Here is a 16,953-nt window from a genome sequence, read left to right on the forward strand (position 1 = left end):
ATACTTTGCTCGGTCATGTGCTACGCATACCGAAACGCCGTCTACCAAGACGAGTGTTGTTCTCCAACAGACTCCTTCAGGATGGCGCAAACCGCAAGGTGGACAGCACAAAGCGTGAAAGAGATCACAAAGAGTTTGGGTGTTGTTGGTGTTGTACGCCTTCCAGGATGGAGTCCCAGTGGCCCCGTTTGTGCTTGGATGGAGACGTTGCAACAAATGGCGGCTAACCAATGTCAGCGGCGTTCTTGCTGACAGTTTCTTTCCAGATTGTCTGATTGAGCGGTTGGAGGTGTAGGCACCTCAGTATGCTTGACATGGGCCAGCACTAGGTCCCCTCCCTCACCCACTCTTTTTCTCTTCTCTTCACTATATATATATATATATATATATAACTAAACGAACTTTATGGTTGTACGGCGGTGAAGCATCAGTGCCAACACTGATGTTGCTTTCGTTGATGATGATGACTGTCATCAGTTTTAGTCCATTTCGTCTCAGGAATCGGGTACTGGATTTCCCTATACCATCATGCGACTATGATTATCCACTTTTTTGAGGTGCCTTGCATTCTAGGTTGTTAGGGCATATGCTGAAACAATGTTCGTCCTTCCCACTCATAGGGATCAACGGCAGCTCGGGTGTAATCCTCAGCTGGGACAGTCATGTCTGCTGTCTAGGCGCACACCGCTAACCCTCCGCTCGAGGATGAATGGGACTAATAAAAGTTAGTCCTAGCGTTTGATACCGCCACGGTACGTGGCTGTCCGTTGCCGAAGCCGGGCTAATTACCTGCGGTAAAATTCACGAATGTTACTGAGAAAAACTTCAAGGGTCTATGGCCAATCTGAAGTGCGGTCTCTCGAGTCGCACCCTCTCCGTGAGAACAAGCACCCTAAGGGTAGTGCAGCAACTCATATCAGTTTCTTCCTTTAAAAACGTGCTAACTGTGGACTCCTGGAATATCTGAACACTGCTGGATCAAACTGATAACTGAACCCACCATCCTGTATGGCGCACAGCCTTGGTTGTAATGTAACTGCATAGACAGTATATCGATGTCGCGACCCTCAGAGGAACACGACTGGCTGAACAGGAGGGTTGCCGTGAAGCTGATTCGCCTACTGGACAGGAGGAAGACGTGAGATTGGCATTCCTGACTGGTATCGATGCGTACGCTCCAATGCTACACTTGACAGGGACCACAAAGATAACTTCTACATCCAAGTATATACTCTACCTCGACCAGTCGCGAAAATCGACAGGACTTTTCTTTTGAGAGACTTAACTGCACATTTCGGTCGGTATGCTTCCCTTTGACCAGGCATCCTTTGACTCAATGTTACGAGGCCTGTGAACACCAACGGTGACCAAATTCTCAACGCCATCCACGCTCCCTCTATCACCAACACAAGATTTTACCTCGAAAAGCAAGGTATCACCCCATGGACACATCCTCAGCGGCCACCGTCATCTACTTGACCATGTTGTCGTTCACTAACGAGACGTTCGAGAGCTGTGCAACACAAACAATGCGAGGAACCCACTTTGAGACTGACCATCTGTTTCCCCGGAGGAGGCTCAAAATTCGCCTTTGTAAGCTACATTGTGCTAACGGCATCAGTAAGCGCATATAGATGGCATCAAAACATCTCAAAGATCCGACGAAGGTCCGTACCAACATCAGCAGGCTCCCACACACACAGGCTCATCACACTGACTCCCATCACTTGCGTGTATTAGTGAAGCGGATATCCTACAACAAACTTGTATGATGCTCATTACATCAGTGACAATACTTCGGTGTGTAACGAAAAGCAGTTAGCTTTAGAGAAGTCTCCGCATCGTGCGATTAAGTTATTGTCAATCAGATTCAATGTTAGTGTTTGGATCGGTCAACATTACATCACTACCGCGAGGCTATCATAATGGTGCACATACTGCATGGGCGCATACTAGTTGTGTGATAAATCATGCCAACATCATTGGAACAACATTGGACCGAGATTTGAAAGTGTCGAAACAGCTGCCATTAGGGTCATCAGTTTCATGGAAATAACGCGCTTGTATCTTTGTGACCAACTGAAACGCTCCGACACATTTCAAATGCGCCTACTTAGCAGAATTTTTCCGATAGTCAAACTTCCCATCCTTCTGGATGGGTAGAAAAACGTATAGTGTAGAAAAAAGCCAAGAGCTCCAATCTCATCCCTTTGGCAATACCAAAAAGGTCTTTATGGGAACTGAAAGAATTCCACGAACCAAAAGTGTTTCACTTCAAACAAACTCGGACAGGCCGGAAGCCGCAGCAAAGCCGATCTGTGTGCGTACCTTCCTCCGCACAATTTAGCTGTAAATCATATCGACAGCTATGTCACCTGTCTGGGTTTTGTAGAGGCGCGCACCTTGTTCAGGAGGTGTGCGCAGCTCGGGATAGCCGAATTGAACTTTCCAGTAGATCAACCCGAATTTCCAGGGCACGACCCGTGACTTAACAAAGCAAAGATCACAGAGGTACCAGGAAATAGCCTTTCAATTTTTTTCGGTTAACTGATCCATTCTTCCCTTCCTACTCTCTTATTCAAACACCGTTTTTTTGTTTTATAGGATGCCTATCAGAACGTGGCGGTAATCCTATTTGGCAGACCTTTGTAGTTTACTAACTTGATGGTGTATTTTTCGCTGTTAAAGTGATTTGTTCGTGATGTACTGGTTGTTTGAACATCGGTTATAGCACTTCGCAACGTGAGTGTTGGTTTCTGGCAGCTGGGTCATATCCTGACTGGTTAAGTGATAGCTGAGTGCATGAACAAAGGTGTACAATAACCAGGACGGCTCGACCTAATCGAGAAACCCGTCTCGCATGCAAGTCACAGTTTCACTGATGAGTCAGAATCTAGAGCCTTAACCTATTCCTGTTCATTCTGGGTCCTTGGAGAAATACGAGGTGTCAGATGAATACCACAAAAACTAATATACCCTACCTTCACTTAACCGCCCTCGGTATATGGGAGGTGTTAATTAACGGCATGGGACTGTTTAGACCGAACGTTGAGTGAATTTTTTTTAGATTCCCATGACATTTTTTGTCATTGACAACTGCGTGGTTTCGTGGTGTTCTCGTGCGGGTATGTCACGGATTCCTACCATAGCCAAACAAAAGCTTCCAATGGTTCACATCACGTGTAGTGCGTAATGGCACCAAATAACAGATGTATCTATGAGGTGTGAGTTTTTCGCCTTCTCATTAATGTCTTCAGATTGGCTGCTCCGTTCTGTTTACTTGCAGAAACAATGACATTGATGTCTTTATCATTCTTCCTGACGGAAAACACTACTCATAAGATTGCTGAACACTCTTCGACGCTTCAGGATGGAGCCTAAGAAGCTACACCAACTTATGAGCCTCAAAAAGGCCGAAGTGGTCACGGGCTTTCGAAGAGTTTTTATTAGCCTTATGGGTCGCGTGTTTCGTCAAAAGGACTAATTTGACTGCTCGCATCAACTGGAACATGAGACGGCCTTTGTGCAGCACATTCAAATGGATGCTGCAAATGGATGTAATTCGTCGATCTTTATTCTTCTTTCTGGTGAACACAGACTCTGATATCCGACAGCGGAAGTCACGATACCTGGTAATACACTCGCGGTGATTTTCGATCACACTATTTCGCTCTGGATTAACGATGTATTTAATCTTCGACTGCACTGAAGGTATCAAATGAAACCACGAATATCATTTACCTCTACCGCCGGGTATCAAAACATTCTATTAATGGTGGTTCAGTCGATATTTTGGGATGACCGACATAGGACACGGGCAGGCAATAAACTCTTGTTAGTTTTCACGAATATTATTACGCGTGCAGTATTTTCTAGGTGACAGCTGAAGGGTACGGTGTTCCAGCTCATGCAGTGCATGAATGCTACATCATACTTGTTGACCATCTTCCCACAAAAATTGCAACGGAGAATCTCTGGTAGTTTGCAGGTCAAGCTGGTAGTTTTATACACGCAGAGGTGAATTTTAGCATTCCGTAAACACTGAGCGGCATCAATTCTGCGTCATGGTAAGGTTCAGAGACTGGTCGCTGAGATGGGCAATTAGACTGCAAACGTTTCGTCACCAATCAAGGTGACACCATCTGTGCGTTTTTAGGGAGCGTAGTTGTGCGTAGCGATGGGTTAGTGGTTGTGCGTGTGCAATCTAATCATACCTCATTGGTGAACCAGAATTGTAACGACGTAATTGCAGGATTGTGTCGTTTTGTACACCATGGGTACGGAAAGCGGAGTAAACGTGCGCTCAGTCGATACGCATTGCAGAAAATAGCTGAATAAAACCACTCGGTCATTAGTTCCGGACCTACCCTAAGGCTGCTCCGAAATCTGCCTGTTTGTGTAGATTACTTCGCTATGCCCCGATGAACTTCGGGCGCCTCAGTGGGTTGACTCTAGTGGTGATGTTGGATGATTAGCGCGGTCTTGTACATCACCTCGCGTATTTGTCTGGTTGTTACGGTTTCGATCACGCAGCGAGTGACGATAATATGCGCGGTCTGTGACGATATGCTACCTTCAGCTATGTTGTCTGATCCCGACTCCTAGCACAGCGGAATAGTAAGAAGACGAAGCCTTGAACACAAGTGTAATGCTCCGAAAAACAAGCGATCAACAGGCTATAGCGGATATATATATATATATATCCATGTTTTGACCTTGAAACTGCCGGAAGTTCGTTATTACACATAAAGACAGATTTCTGGAGGATATTGATACCCCCAACACTGATGCTCAGTCTTCCTTAGTTTCAGCGGTTTGCCCAGCATCACCGACGATCACGTGTTTAAATGATTCGACTTCTGAATTAAGGCTTCTGTTGATGTAACTTCATTCTATGCGGTACCCTCGAATAACAGTGAATGTCCCTTAAAGCCCCAATTACTTTTTGGGTAACCCAATACACCATCAACCAATATAAACTGGATCCTTGTAAAATGTCTCTCCCTCATGTCGCTAAAAGGAGCAAAATTAACGTTAAGTTGGGATCCTTCTGGATGCGCCACATCGCTGTAGACATCCGGTAAGATACCGAGTTCACGGCTTGATAATCAACAGTCTTCCGCGAAGACGGATGACCAATCGGATTAAGATGAACTGAACTGAGCCAACGGCAGGTGGACAGAGAAAGACCGTCTCAGGTCGAGGTCGTATGCGTGTGACATGATAGCAATCTTCCCGAAAAGAATCCCAAATCACATTATGTACCAAAGGTATTCCCTCTGAGAACGATCTAGAAGCAATTTAAAGGTTTCGTCCGTTGTGTTGTGATTGGATGGTACGGTATCACACAAAAGTTGTCTCTGAACGTACACATATGCGATGAGATGCAGTTTTGGTCTGAAATCTCTGCCTCCATGTCATCATTCTTCAGCTGTAACACCATTCCAGTGTCTTGCTACCATGCTACCCGAAGGAAGCACGAGGGCTTGGATACTGTCAGATTGCCCAATCCTAGACAGGGGAAGTTGAGAGGCAGGTCGGGTTCGAACCACAGACCATCTGGTCAGTAAATTCGTGCTCTAACCACCTGAGCCATCTCGCCATCTGCTTCCATGCACTCTCCAGCGTGATGTTATCGGGTTTCATGCAAATGACGCTTCCGAAGTAGATTTAACGCAATTGCCAGTATTTTTCCTAGACTGACCACAGTCACTTTGGTTGTTGCTTATGGTTGATGGTCAGTGTTCTCAGCCAGTATCCATCTGAAGTAAAGCGGCGAAACTTTGTATCTTGCGATTCTCCTTCTTGGGAGTTGGGTTTTACTGCACAAGTGCCGCTCCAAAAGCGGAATAATTTGCAGAAATGTGTGGATTCACGGATTTTTGGTATTTCTTGCAATGTTTTCACAGATACATGCAGCCCCGAGCTCAGAGAGCAGTACGACATAGAATGACAGCATTCCACAATCCTTACAGTGGAAGTAGTTCACCCTTACTGAAAGCGGGTTGTCGATGACTTGAACTTATTCTCAGGCGTCTTTTATTTATACTACATGTACTTGGGCTTCGAATTTCAAAAGATCTGTCGAGTTTCAAAACGCACTGTGGTTGGCGATGCAGTCTCAGATCGTTTAAATTGTTCTGCATTCATTTTCTTCACTAAATGAACTAATTGTTAAGTCTGCATGTCTGGTATTGTAAATGGATGGAAAGGCATGAAAACCAACTTGCAATAATTTGTAGGAATAAATTTATGCACCCTTGAAAATAAAAAAAGATAGTCAAAGCTTCTATCTGACCACTCTAGTGGTCATATTCCCATGCATTTGTTACAGTTTGCCGAAAAGGACTGTTTCCTGTGTCCGATTCAGAATTCTGCAAGTAGTGAGTTGGTCAATCTTTGACTTAACAGAGGGATGTGAAATGAATTACGAAAAATGTGTGTACTTTCACTGCAACCTGCGTTCCATGGTAGGGTCCGCGTGATTATCCCCCTGCACTCTTAGACACGCTGCAAGATGGCTACCGATAGATTATGACGTTCTTGTCAGTTTCTATCCGGATTACTTAAATGAGTGTTTGCAAATGTAGACACCCCGAAATCATTGTAATAAGCTAACACTTATTCTTCTCTTACCAAAAATGTTTCCAAATAAGTTACGGTTGTACGGTAGTGAAGCATCAGTAACGAACACTGCTGTCGATGATGTCGAAGGGGAGTAACGTTTGTGGACTTTCTAACGATCACATAAAGAAACTACTTTTCGTGATGCGAATAAGCAAGCTTTATTAAGGCATGAAGTAACGCCTTTCGTGATTTGATCAGCCCTTTGTTTCCTTGTTGGTAACCCTGCAAAGTTCTCTGTGTGTTGCTCCTCTATACAGCTCCAACGGTCGGTGGTTCTCTCCAACCCGGAGTTTCTTGCTGAAGGTACCGCAGTGGAAAACTTGATGCATCCTGACCGTGTCCTGATTGGCGGTGATGAAGCTAGCGAGTGTGGTCGATTAGCTATTGAGATGCTGAGAAGCATTTACCTGCACTGGGTAGACGCTGGGCGTATTCTGGTCATGTCCACTTGGTCTTCGGAGTTGTCGAAATTGGTATGTATTATTCTTTATCTTTAGGCGTCGTATTCCCTTCAGGAACGCTGCCCTTATATTCCACGTTCTGCCGTTAGTTTACTCGTCAGTTGATTGCACCGAAAGGGTGCTGCAGCTGAATGATTTATTTTTTATGTTTGTAAATTGGTTTTAAATGGACTTTTGTTCAGTTGTCAGCTTGAGAGTAGCTAGAAAAGTTTGTTGAAAGTGGTTCACTAGGACTGGGTTCTTATTCATCGCTAATTTCATGTTAATACTAATCACCGAGTTTTCTGTGGTCAGTTTAATGGATGTCATCCGTTATGTCAGAATGGATATGCCTGAGTTTTGGCTTCGTGCTATCATGACGTTCCTTTCGGAGCGGACTACATGATAAATTGGACGTACACGGAACTGAACACGAATAACAGGATGCTGCGGCGAAATTTGGTTTTGAACATCAACAATGCACAGAAACATCATGGAATCCTACCACTTCAGAACTAATTTGTCACTTTGGAAGCTTTTTGCTTCGTCAGCTTATTTAGCCCATTCCACATCAATAGTCCACAGCTTTACAGACGTTTTTTCTGGTCACTTTACTCAACTTACGTACGTACGTATATAACTGTAATACGCTGACAATTATACAATAGTAGGTAGTGTGTATAATGTGCCATACTATGATGTAAAGTATAATGCAATAATATGACGACAGTACCAAACACTATTATACCATACCAAAATATGATATGAAGTAATATGTGGCAGGATAATCTGGTATGATATATATGATGTATAATAATACTTAATACAATATAATAGTGAGATAATATAACAGGGCGACGTAATGTAATGTAATGTCATGTAGTAGCATGCGGTTCAATATGCTATAGTGCAAAGATATGGTACAACAATACCAGGTAAGATAATACAATGATTTTCATCTGATACATCCACGGCCTCACTAACGGCCTTCATATGTGAACCGTGACTCCTGGTTCTAGCTGCACGAAGACATTCAAAACTGAATTATCCAACTTCGCTGGTGTTAGTTTGTTGCTGCGGAAAACCTGGCACGCCAGTGTATGAACGATATACGCACTCCAGTCTCCTCAGGCTGTTCCCGCGACTTCACCTTTGACGACACGATCAAAGAGACTGGACCTTTTCGCGGTGTGCTAGTTTGTATACCTCTAGGAACCGCTGAACTATACTGAGGAGTTTCACTTTCACTCGAATAGTTTTCATACCAGGTTGGTCAGTCGATAGAGGTCCGACGAGCACAGTCTCTTGGTTCTCCAGGTTCATCGAGGACCAGTATGGTGACTTGTCCCCTAAAAACTATACGACTTCAGTAGTCTGCTGGCAAGCACCCGCTGCCTTGTGGTCAGGCTTTTGAGCCAAATATTTAGTTGACGACCCTATTACTCATCCTCCTTTCTATGTGTAGCCCTCCCGACTGTATCCCGACTTACGTACAAACAGGAATGTCACAAAATCGGCCATATCCACCTTCGCGTGATACTCCCCATCTTACTTGCTGCATGGATTAGGGTCGTCAAGCGAAAAACTGTTACTTCTGATGTTTCCCTATTCTACCCTTCCCCAACTCAATGTGAATGCTTTCCCTTCCGGTCCCACTTTGTTCGCCATGCATCACACAACTGCAGTTTTGGTTCGTCCGAATTCACTATACGGTAGTGAGGCATTAATGTGGACACTAGTCTTGCTTTCTATGATGGTGTTTTTGTCCATTATTATGACGCAATCAGAAACCTGTCTTCGATATTTAGTGTTCAAGTTGCGTTATTCGACGTCTGGTACCTGGCTCCAAAGCCTGACTGTTTTGTCACGCTTGCCGATGTCAATCTGGAATGACAGCGTTTCGAGCTCAGCTCGACGACGAAGACCTGGTTTAGGCGTCTCCGTCTCAAGACGCGGACATCTGAACCCCGTTGCTGATCAGGATTAAACGGAATGTGGATATGATGTTGCAGGCTCTCATCACCGAATGCCAATGCCTCATCAACCTTAATTATGGCAAGGTTGTGATTGATGAATCACCTGCGCTTCCAGCAGCTGTAACTGTATTCTATTCCATCGTTCCAGAAAAGCCTGAAAGCAATCCGTTCGAAAACACGGCGGACCTGGTACAAGTTTTTGCTGTTTTGGTGCGTGGTATTGCTCGTTACTGCCTATCTAGGCGTCATAACTGTACCAGTGAAAGGAAGAAGGCCTTCGCTGCGGAGTTATTTATTCGGAAATGCCAACTGACCGGTTACAGACCATTGAACAGGGAAGCAAAACTCTAATCTGCATCTTAGTTACAAAAACTGGACACAGATCTTCTCCCGAACGAGTCTTCCTAGAGATTCGTTGCCTCCACCCATTCGTTGGTCAAATCCAAGCAAATGTTACAAAGTGGCCCCACGAATCCCGCAACACAATTCCCTTTTTCAGTCGACGCAAAGCGAAATTCTACGAACAACACATACTACTCGCGTGCCTCCCGATCAGTAGTATCACCGTTGCACCAGTGGCAGTCGTCGTCTCCATAAAGAAGATTTATGTTTTTCTCGAAAGTCGCAGTAGCTAACTCGTAAATCACAGTATAACTCAGTGACGGTGCTGTTCACAATTGATTTAGCTTGTCGAGGTGACGGTTCGTTTGTATTCACTACGGGCTCCAACACGACGCTGCTCAGCGAACGAACTTGGAAATGCATTGGTAAACTTCATATGAAGCCGACTGAACATTGGGCCCGTGGTGCTTTTGGGGATGATCTGAAGTTGACTGTCGTGGTTCACTGTTCCCGTGGCTCGACGGTTCAAGACACATTTCAAGAGGTATATTAAAGACTACTACAATTTGTGGGCACAAAGCTCATGCCGAAGGACTGGATGACTTCGATCAGCTTCATCATCATCATCATCAAAGACAGCAACATCATTGTTGGCACTCATGCTTCACTGCCGTAACTTACGTACCTTGTTTTTTTTGAAAATGAGAACAATGTGTAATAACATTAGTTCCTCAGGTCGGTTTCTAGTTCGAACCTTTCAAGCTAGCGTTCTCGTCAAAAGAACCATTGAAGGTTCACAACGTGTAGTAAACTCCCAAAACTAGGTCAAAAGCACATGTACAGCGCATCTTATGCAAAGTTTATGAAGTGGCAACATTATTGAAATTCGGACACCTTCTGGACGTTCCATTGTCAGTCGGTATTCGGCCGATACTGGATCACGACTGGCTGTTGGGCGTGTTTCGATCTTTTGGTCATTCACGTCCGGAATACTCATCATCATGGGCAGCACATCAGTGTTCAACAGTAATGTTTCGCTGCCATTCAACCATGACTTATTTGAAAGCGTCATTGTGAATAAAAGAGTGAAGGCGGACAGGGAAGGAACTTAGTGCTAGCTCATTACAATCACTCCGAGGTGCCTATCCCCCCAGACACTCTTTCAGGCAATGTGGATAGAAACCGACAAAAAGACCGCCATTGACATCAGTTAGCAGCCTCATCTTGCAGTGTTTCCAACCAGGCGCATTGAGGATCATGCGGTCCCCATCTTGGAAGGCGAGTAGCACCGACAGCACCCAAACGTGATCTCCTTCATTCTCCTCTGCCAAGTTAAGGGTTGGCCACCTCTCTGCTTACGCCAATCTGAATTGGGCGTGGAAGACAGTATTCTCTTCGGCAATCGATGGTTCGGCATACGCAATACATGTCTCAACCAACGCAGCTTCTGGTGCTGGATACATTCTTCAAAAGAAGTTCCTATTGCACAGCCGAACACTCGCCTTCTAATTGTCTCGTTATGGATACGCCGACACCAACCCACACGAGCTGTGGTTCTGGGTCAACGATTGTCATACACCTGAGGACGTCTTAGTTCAGTTGCTCGAATAGGCCAAGTCCCACAGCCATACAAAACTATTGGGTACACGTCCCTTGGGGTTCAGGGGTCTATACTCTGAAGAAATGGGTGTCTCAAATCAGCAAACGCTACAACCAAGACACGTAACCCCCCACAACTTCCAGTGCATCTCCTTTGATTTTTAACTGGCGTGTTCAGTGACTGCATGTCCGGGAGCATGACCTTTCCCTTTTTGGGTGCAACGGGCTGTTATGTTCTCTACTGATCAGTCAGTTACACACGGAGTTGAGAAGACAAAAAAGCCTTGAGGAAATTATACTGCAGCAACTGAACAACCAATATCGAGATTCGAAGAATCAAGAATGGAATGGAACAAAACAGTCCAATGAAAGGCTGAAATAGAGAGAGAGAGAGAGAGAAATGTTGATCAGTATGTTCGTTAGGAGGACTGCCTCCTAACACGGGCATACTAAAGGACGGGATGACTTTGGTTGGTTCATTCAGAAACCACTGCGCCTTGTCCTCTTCAAAGGTGAGGACGATATCGTCTACATATTCCGACCAACAAGGCATCCGTCAGAGGCTGTTTGAACGTCGGGCGTTTACGGAAATTGCAGCATTCGTCCCATTATCTTATCGGTCACGAATATAAATAACAGTGGAGACAGTAGGCATCCCTGACGGACACCGCTTTATATAGGGAAATTTTTTGAGAGCTCTATATGGTGAGATACACTCATTTGCAAACTTATTTGGTTTTGCGGAAGACTCATCTGGACCCCAGCTGAGTTTCCCGTTTATTTTTTAGCTCTCTATACTCTCACACGTCCAAAAGTCTGAGAATACAGAGGGCGTTTGATGTTCACAAGCTTCCGAGCATTCCTTATTGAGCAAGCGTGTCAAGGAGAACAGACCTGTCAGCTGAGTCAAATGTGCCTTGGAAATCCAAGAATACTAAAATTCCGGACCGTTTGTACGTATGGCGTTGTTCTAATACCTGACGGAGTGTGAAGATTTGGTCAACTCAACCCCTAGCATGCCGAAACCCCGCTTGTTACCCTCGTTGTCCTAACATCTGACGGAGTGTGAAGATTTGGTCAATGCAAAACACACCAGACCGCAATTTCGCTTGCTGCTCCCGACTCAGTGATTCGTGAACCACCATAAGGCGATGAAAAGGTCTCATTACGCCTGTAGTCAAGCTGATCCCTCAGTGATTACTGGACACATTACAAGCCCCATTTTTGAAGATGAGCACTATCACCTATCCTCCCCAGTTGTATGACACAGCATCCTTTTCCCAAATGCAGGCCAACAGATTAGACAAGCACTGACTTAGGTTTTCATCCCCGTTTTTGAACAATGCGGTTGGCAGATCATCCGGGCGAGAAGCTCGTTGGTGCTTGAGAGGCCGTTCGAGGCCGTAGGGGTTTGTACGTTCACCACCCAGGGTTCTACGTCAACTGTGGGCTCCAGATGAGTGACAGCTGGTGGCCGATATAACTGTTGTTTGAATCGTTCGGTCCACCGATTCAGGCGTTCTGGTCGCTTAATTTTGATCCTTGATGGTTTCGCTCACAGGTGGTCCCCATGGGCCGTTCGCGCGGATCAACTAAAGCAATATTCGGGCACTCCCTGCTTCCTGGACCTCTTCCATTTCCTTGACTTTCCGTGTCCACCACACTTCACGGTCAGCTCGCACGCTCACTTTCACTTGATGTCTGATAATTCGTCAAGCCAAATTACTTTCGCGGCCGAGATTCAAGCAGTGCCGTTGTTCAGTTTGATATCCAATGCTTGAATGAGCGCGGTAGCACCGTACCACAAGCAAAACTCCCAGTACTGTGGAAAAAGGTGACGGTGTCGTTCATGCATTCAAATGCGATGATGTAACAGTTGGAAGAGACTCTAAAATACTATTCTAATAAATTCGTCTGACTTCCGGATCTGTCGGTCTCTCAGCTGCTAACCACGTTGTCTGGATATTACGCGGCCTTTGGAAGAGAAGGAAGCTACTCCGGATGGCGGCGTGGTCAGAATACACAAATGTTTTCCGAAAAGAGGGGTAGTCAGGTATTGATCTGCACCATCGGCAACTGATGATGAAGTGATCAACTTGAGCGAGTGGCCGGCATGCTGTTGGACACCATGGCCAGAATCCTTCGGTTATTTCGAAAGTTAGTACTGCGTAAAAACAGCCCGTGGTCATCATCATTATCATGAGCCGCGAAATCCACGTACTTGTCGTACAGTGGTTCTAGCTGCCACAACTTCGTTCATTGATGATTTGGGGAGATGGAACACATCGCTGCACATTGGAGGCGGCAGTTGATATGATACAGAGTTTTAAGAGAACTTCTTACTGGGGAGATTAGGACGGGAGCTATGCATTGAAGGCAATGATTTGAACGCATCATCATCATCGACAGCATGACATCAGTGTTCAACACCGATGCTTCACTGCCGTATAACCATGATTTATTTGAAAGCCTTATTGTAAAGAAAAGAGTAAAGGTGGACAGGGATATGACTTAGTGCTAGCTTATCACAATCATTACGAGATGCCTACACCTCCAGACATTCACTCAGGCAATCTGGATAGAAACTGACAACAAGATCACCACTGACATCGGCTGGCAGCCATCTCCTGTAGTGTCTCCAACCAGGCACAGTGAGGATCACGCGGTCCCCATCCTGGGATGCACCCAAGCGTTTCGTGATCTCCTTCATACTCCTCTGCCAAGTCAAGAGTTGGCCACCTTTCTGTTTACGCCACTGAGCTGGGCATGGAAAACAGCACTTTTTTCGGCAAACGATGGTTCGGCATACGCAACAAATGTCCCAAACAATGCAGCTTCTGGTGCTGGATACATTCTTCAATGGAAGAACCCGTTACACAACCGAAAACGCGCTTTCTAACTGCCTCGTTACGGATTCGCCGACACCAACCCACACGAGCTATGGTTCTGAGACAACGATTGTCGAACACCTGAAGACATCTCAGGTCCGCTGCTCGAATAGGCCAAGTCTCACAGCCATACAACAAAACAGCCCGCACTGTAGCTTGACACACGTCCCTTCAGATTCAGGGATAAACCATTCTGACACCATATGTGTCTCAATTTAGCAAACGCGGCCCGAGCCTTGCAGATTCGTGCATTCACCTCATCTGTCACACTACGATGAGAACTAATACAACTTCCAAGATACGTAAAACGCTCCACAACTTCCAGTACCCCTCCCTGGATTGTAAGTGGCGTGTTCAGTGACTGCACGTCCACAAGCATGACCTTACACTTTGTGGGTGCAAAGTGCATACCAAAGGACGGGGTGACTTTGGTCATTTCGTCCAAGAATACTTGCACCGTTTCCTCCTCTTCGAACATGAGAACGATGTCCTCTGCATATTCCAGATCGACAAGGTTTTCTTCACAGGCTATTTGAACACCAGGGTTTTGGAAACCCTCCAGCGTTCGTTTCGTTATTTCATCGATCACAAAGTTAAAAAGGAATGGAGAGAGTGGGCATCCCTGACGGACACCGCTTTGTGTACGGAAGCTTTTGGAGAGCACTCCGTACACTCTCACACGTCCGGAAGTCTGAGAATACAAAGAACGTATTGTTTACAAACTTCCAGGGCAATCCTTGGTGCGCAAACGTCTCAAGAGGAACAGACCGATCAACCGAGTCGAATGCGCCTCGGAAATCCAGGAATACTAGAATCGTGGGTCGCTTATACGTATGGCATTGTTCTAGTACCCTCCCAGGCCGGAATCCCGCTTGCTGCTCTCGAGTCAGTATCTCGCGAGACACCGTAAGGCAACGAAGCGCAATTGATGCCAACGATCTCGTTACGACCGGGGTCAAGCTGACTCCTCTGTGGTTACCACACTCACTACGAGCCCCTTTTTTGAAAACAGGCACTATCACCGATTCACCCCAGTTGTCTGGCACAGACTCCTTTTCCCAAATGCAAGCAAACAGATCGGACAAGCGCTGACTGAGGACTTCACCGCCCTCTTTAAAACAATGCGGGTGGAAGGTCATCCGGACCAGGAGCTCGGTGGCACCTGAGAGAACATATGCAGTCGTAAACCTCCGAGGCCGTAGGTGGTTCCACGTTCACTGTCCAGTGTCATTGAGAGGGCGATAAGGCCATGTCTGCCAATCTCTCTAACCATCGATGTGTCCCTTCTTGAGTTCCACATTCAGGGGGACAGCTGAGAGCAGCTGACTTTGCTGCCAAGTCAGTGTTCGACCTACCCTGGCTCGTTTCCGCCCCTCGCGTGGTTGTATGGAAAGGGATGTCAGAGGACGTCGGTTAACCAACATACTGAGCACAAGCCAGCGAAACCTATGGACTGTGATCAGTTCATTTATCGTGGACTAGTTATTTCTTCTAGACATGCTTGCATTACTGGTCAGTTGTTCCTACTAGCCTCGGGAAATACTCCAAAGACAACGATGGTCAAACACCAGAAAAAATTTCACGTCTTTCGTGCGCGGTCGCCAGGTTTTTTGTCCATATTACAATGTGGAACAGTGTTGCAACCTCGATACTTGACGGATACGCTGATGTTACGTTTGAGCCACAGGTGATACAGTTTAACAAAAGCTGATTTAATCCTCTTTTGTTGGGCCATCGTGATCGATACACCTGTACAGGTAGGCAGATTCGTCTACTACCTCAATCGGCTCATCCGTAAGCATAAGACTGGGGTTCAAACCCACCCGATCTTGCAGGAGCACTTTGCACCTTGCCGGTGTGACGCGCATGCCAAACCATGGAGTAGAATTATTTAGGCCATTTAATATTGTTTATATCACCACGGCCTTGGATCGAAGAATAGCCATGTCTTCTGCGTACTCGATATCTGTGAGCGGACGCCCCGGGAGCAATTCGACCCCACAAGGCTGATAATGAGCCTTCCATAATCATATCCTTGGCGAAGTTGAAGAGGAAAGGTGAAAGAGGACAGCCTTGCCTGACGCCACCCAGGCAAGAGTTTCCCGTAGATCTTTGGACGTCCATGGGAGTTGGCGTACAGCGCCTAATGGAGGGTCAGAATTTATGGTGGACACTGTTGCTTCACAGAAGCTGCCATACAGCCTTAAGGTTCACAGAACCAAAGACAGCTTTCAAGACAAGAAAGACCATCATTGTTTAGCACTGAGAACAGTGTCGCTATTCCAAAATCTGACGGAGGGTGAAAATGTAATTAATCCATCCTCTCGCAGGACAGAACTAAGCTTAGTTTCCACGGATCTATCTCTCCCTGCGAGACGGACCAAGTGGTTAGAGCGCGAATTTACTGACCGGAAGGTCCGTGGTTCAAACCCGACCTCGGCCTCTCGACTTCCCCTGTCTAGGCTTGGGCAACCTGGCAGTATCTCAGCCATCGCGCAACCTTCGGGTGGCATGGCAGTTAGGCACCGAAAGGGTGCTACAGCTGAACGATTTCTTTCCTTGTGTTCAGTTAACCTTCGAAGGATAGGACCAGAAACCACCTTCGATGCCACTGCCACCAGGCTCATGCCAAGATATTTTCCACAAGTTCGCGTACCCCGTTTGAAGGCAGGAAAACTGTCGACATGTCCCGCTCTGCAAGCACTTTCTCTTCGCTCCATATTGCACCAAAAAGCTTTGTTAGATGGGTCACCAGGGATTTTCCGCCTTCCTTGAAGAGGGCTGGATAAAGATCATCTGGTCCCAGTACCTTCTCACGTTTCAGTACAGGTGTTCCTTAATCTATTTATTCTTCCTACTGGCGATTAAAATCATGATCATCATCAAAGATACCTATATCAGCGTTGGCACTGATGCTTCACTGCCGTACAACCCTAAGGTTAGTCTAGTTATATATATATATATATATGTTTATATAAATACATAATTGTATTAAAAGCCCTATAGTGAGGAGAAGAGAAAAAGAGTGGGTGAGGGAGGGGACCTAGGTCTGGCCTATGTCAAGCATACTGAGGTGCCTAC

The 16,953-nt window shown here is 45.9% G+C and overlaps 1 protein-coding gene across 1 annotated transcript in view; it reads left to right on the plus strand.

Moving 5' to 3' along the window:
- Positions 1–16,953, plus strand: part of T265_07614 (hypothetical protein) — a gene marked incomplete at both ends in the record, with an annotated part of 65,320 nt that overhangs the window by 25,654 nt on the left and 22,713 nt on the right. Inside the window, one exon of the mRNA XM_009173178.1 lies at positions 6,885–7,100. Coding sequence (XP_009171442.1) covers positions 6,885–7,100 — 216 coding nt within the window. The remainder of the gene's footprint in view (positions 1–6,884; positions 7,101–16,953) is intronic.

This window comes from Opisthorchis viverrini, assembly GCF_000715545.1.
Source record: "Opisthorchis viverrini unplaced genomic scaffold opera_v5_176, whole genome shotgun sequence".
NCBI classification, from domain to species: Eukaryota; Metazoa; Platyhelminthes; class Trematoda; order Opisthorchiida; family Opisthorchiidae; genus Opisthorchis; species Opisthorchis viverrini.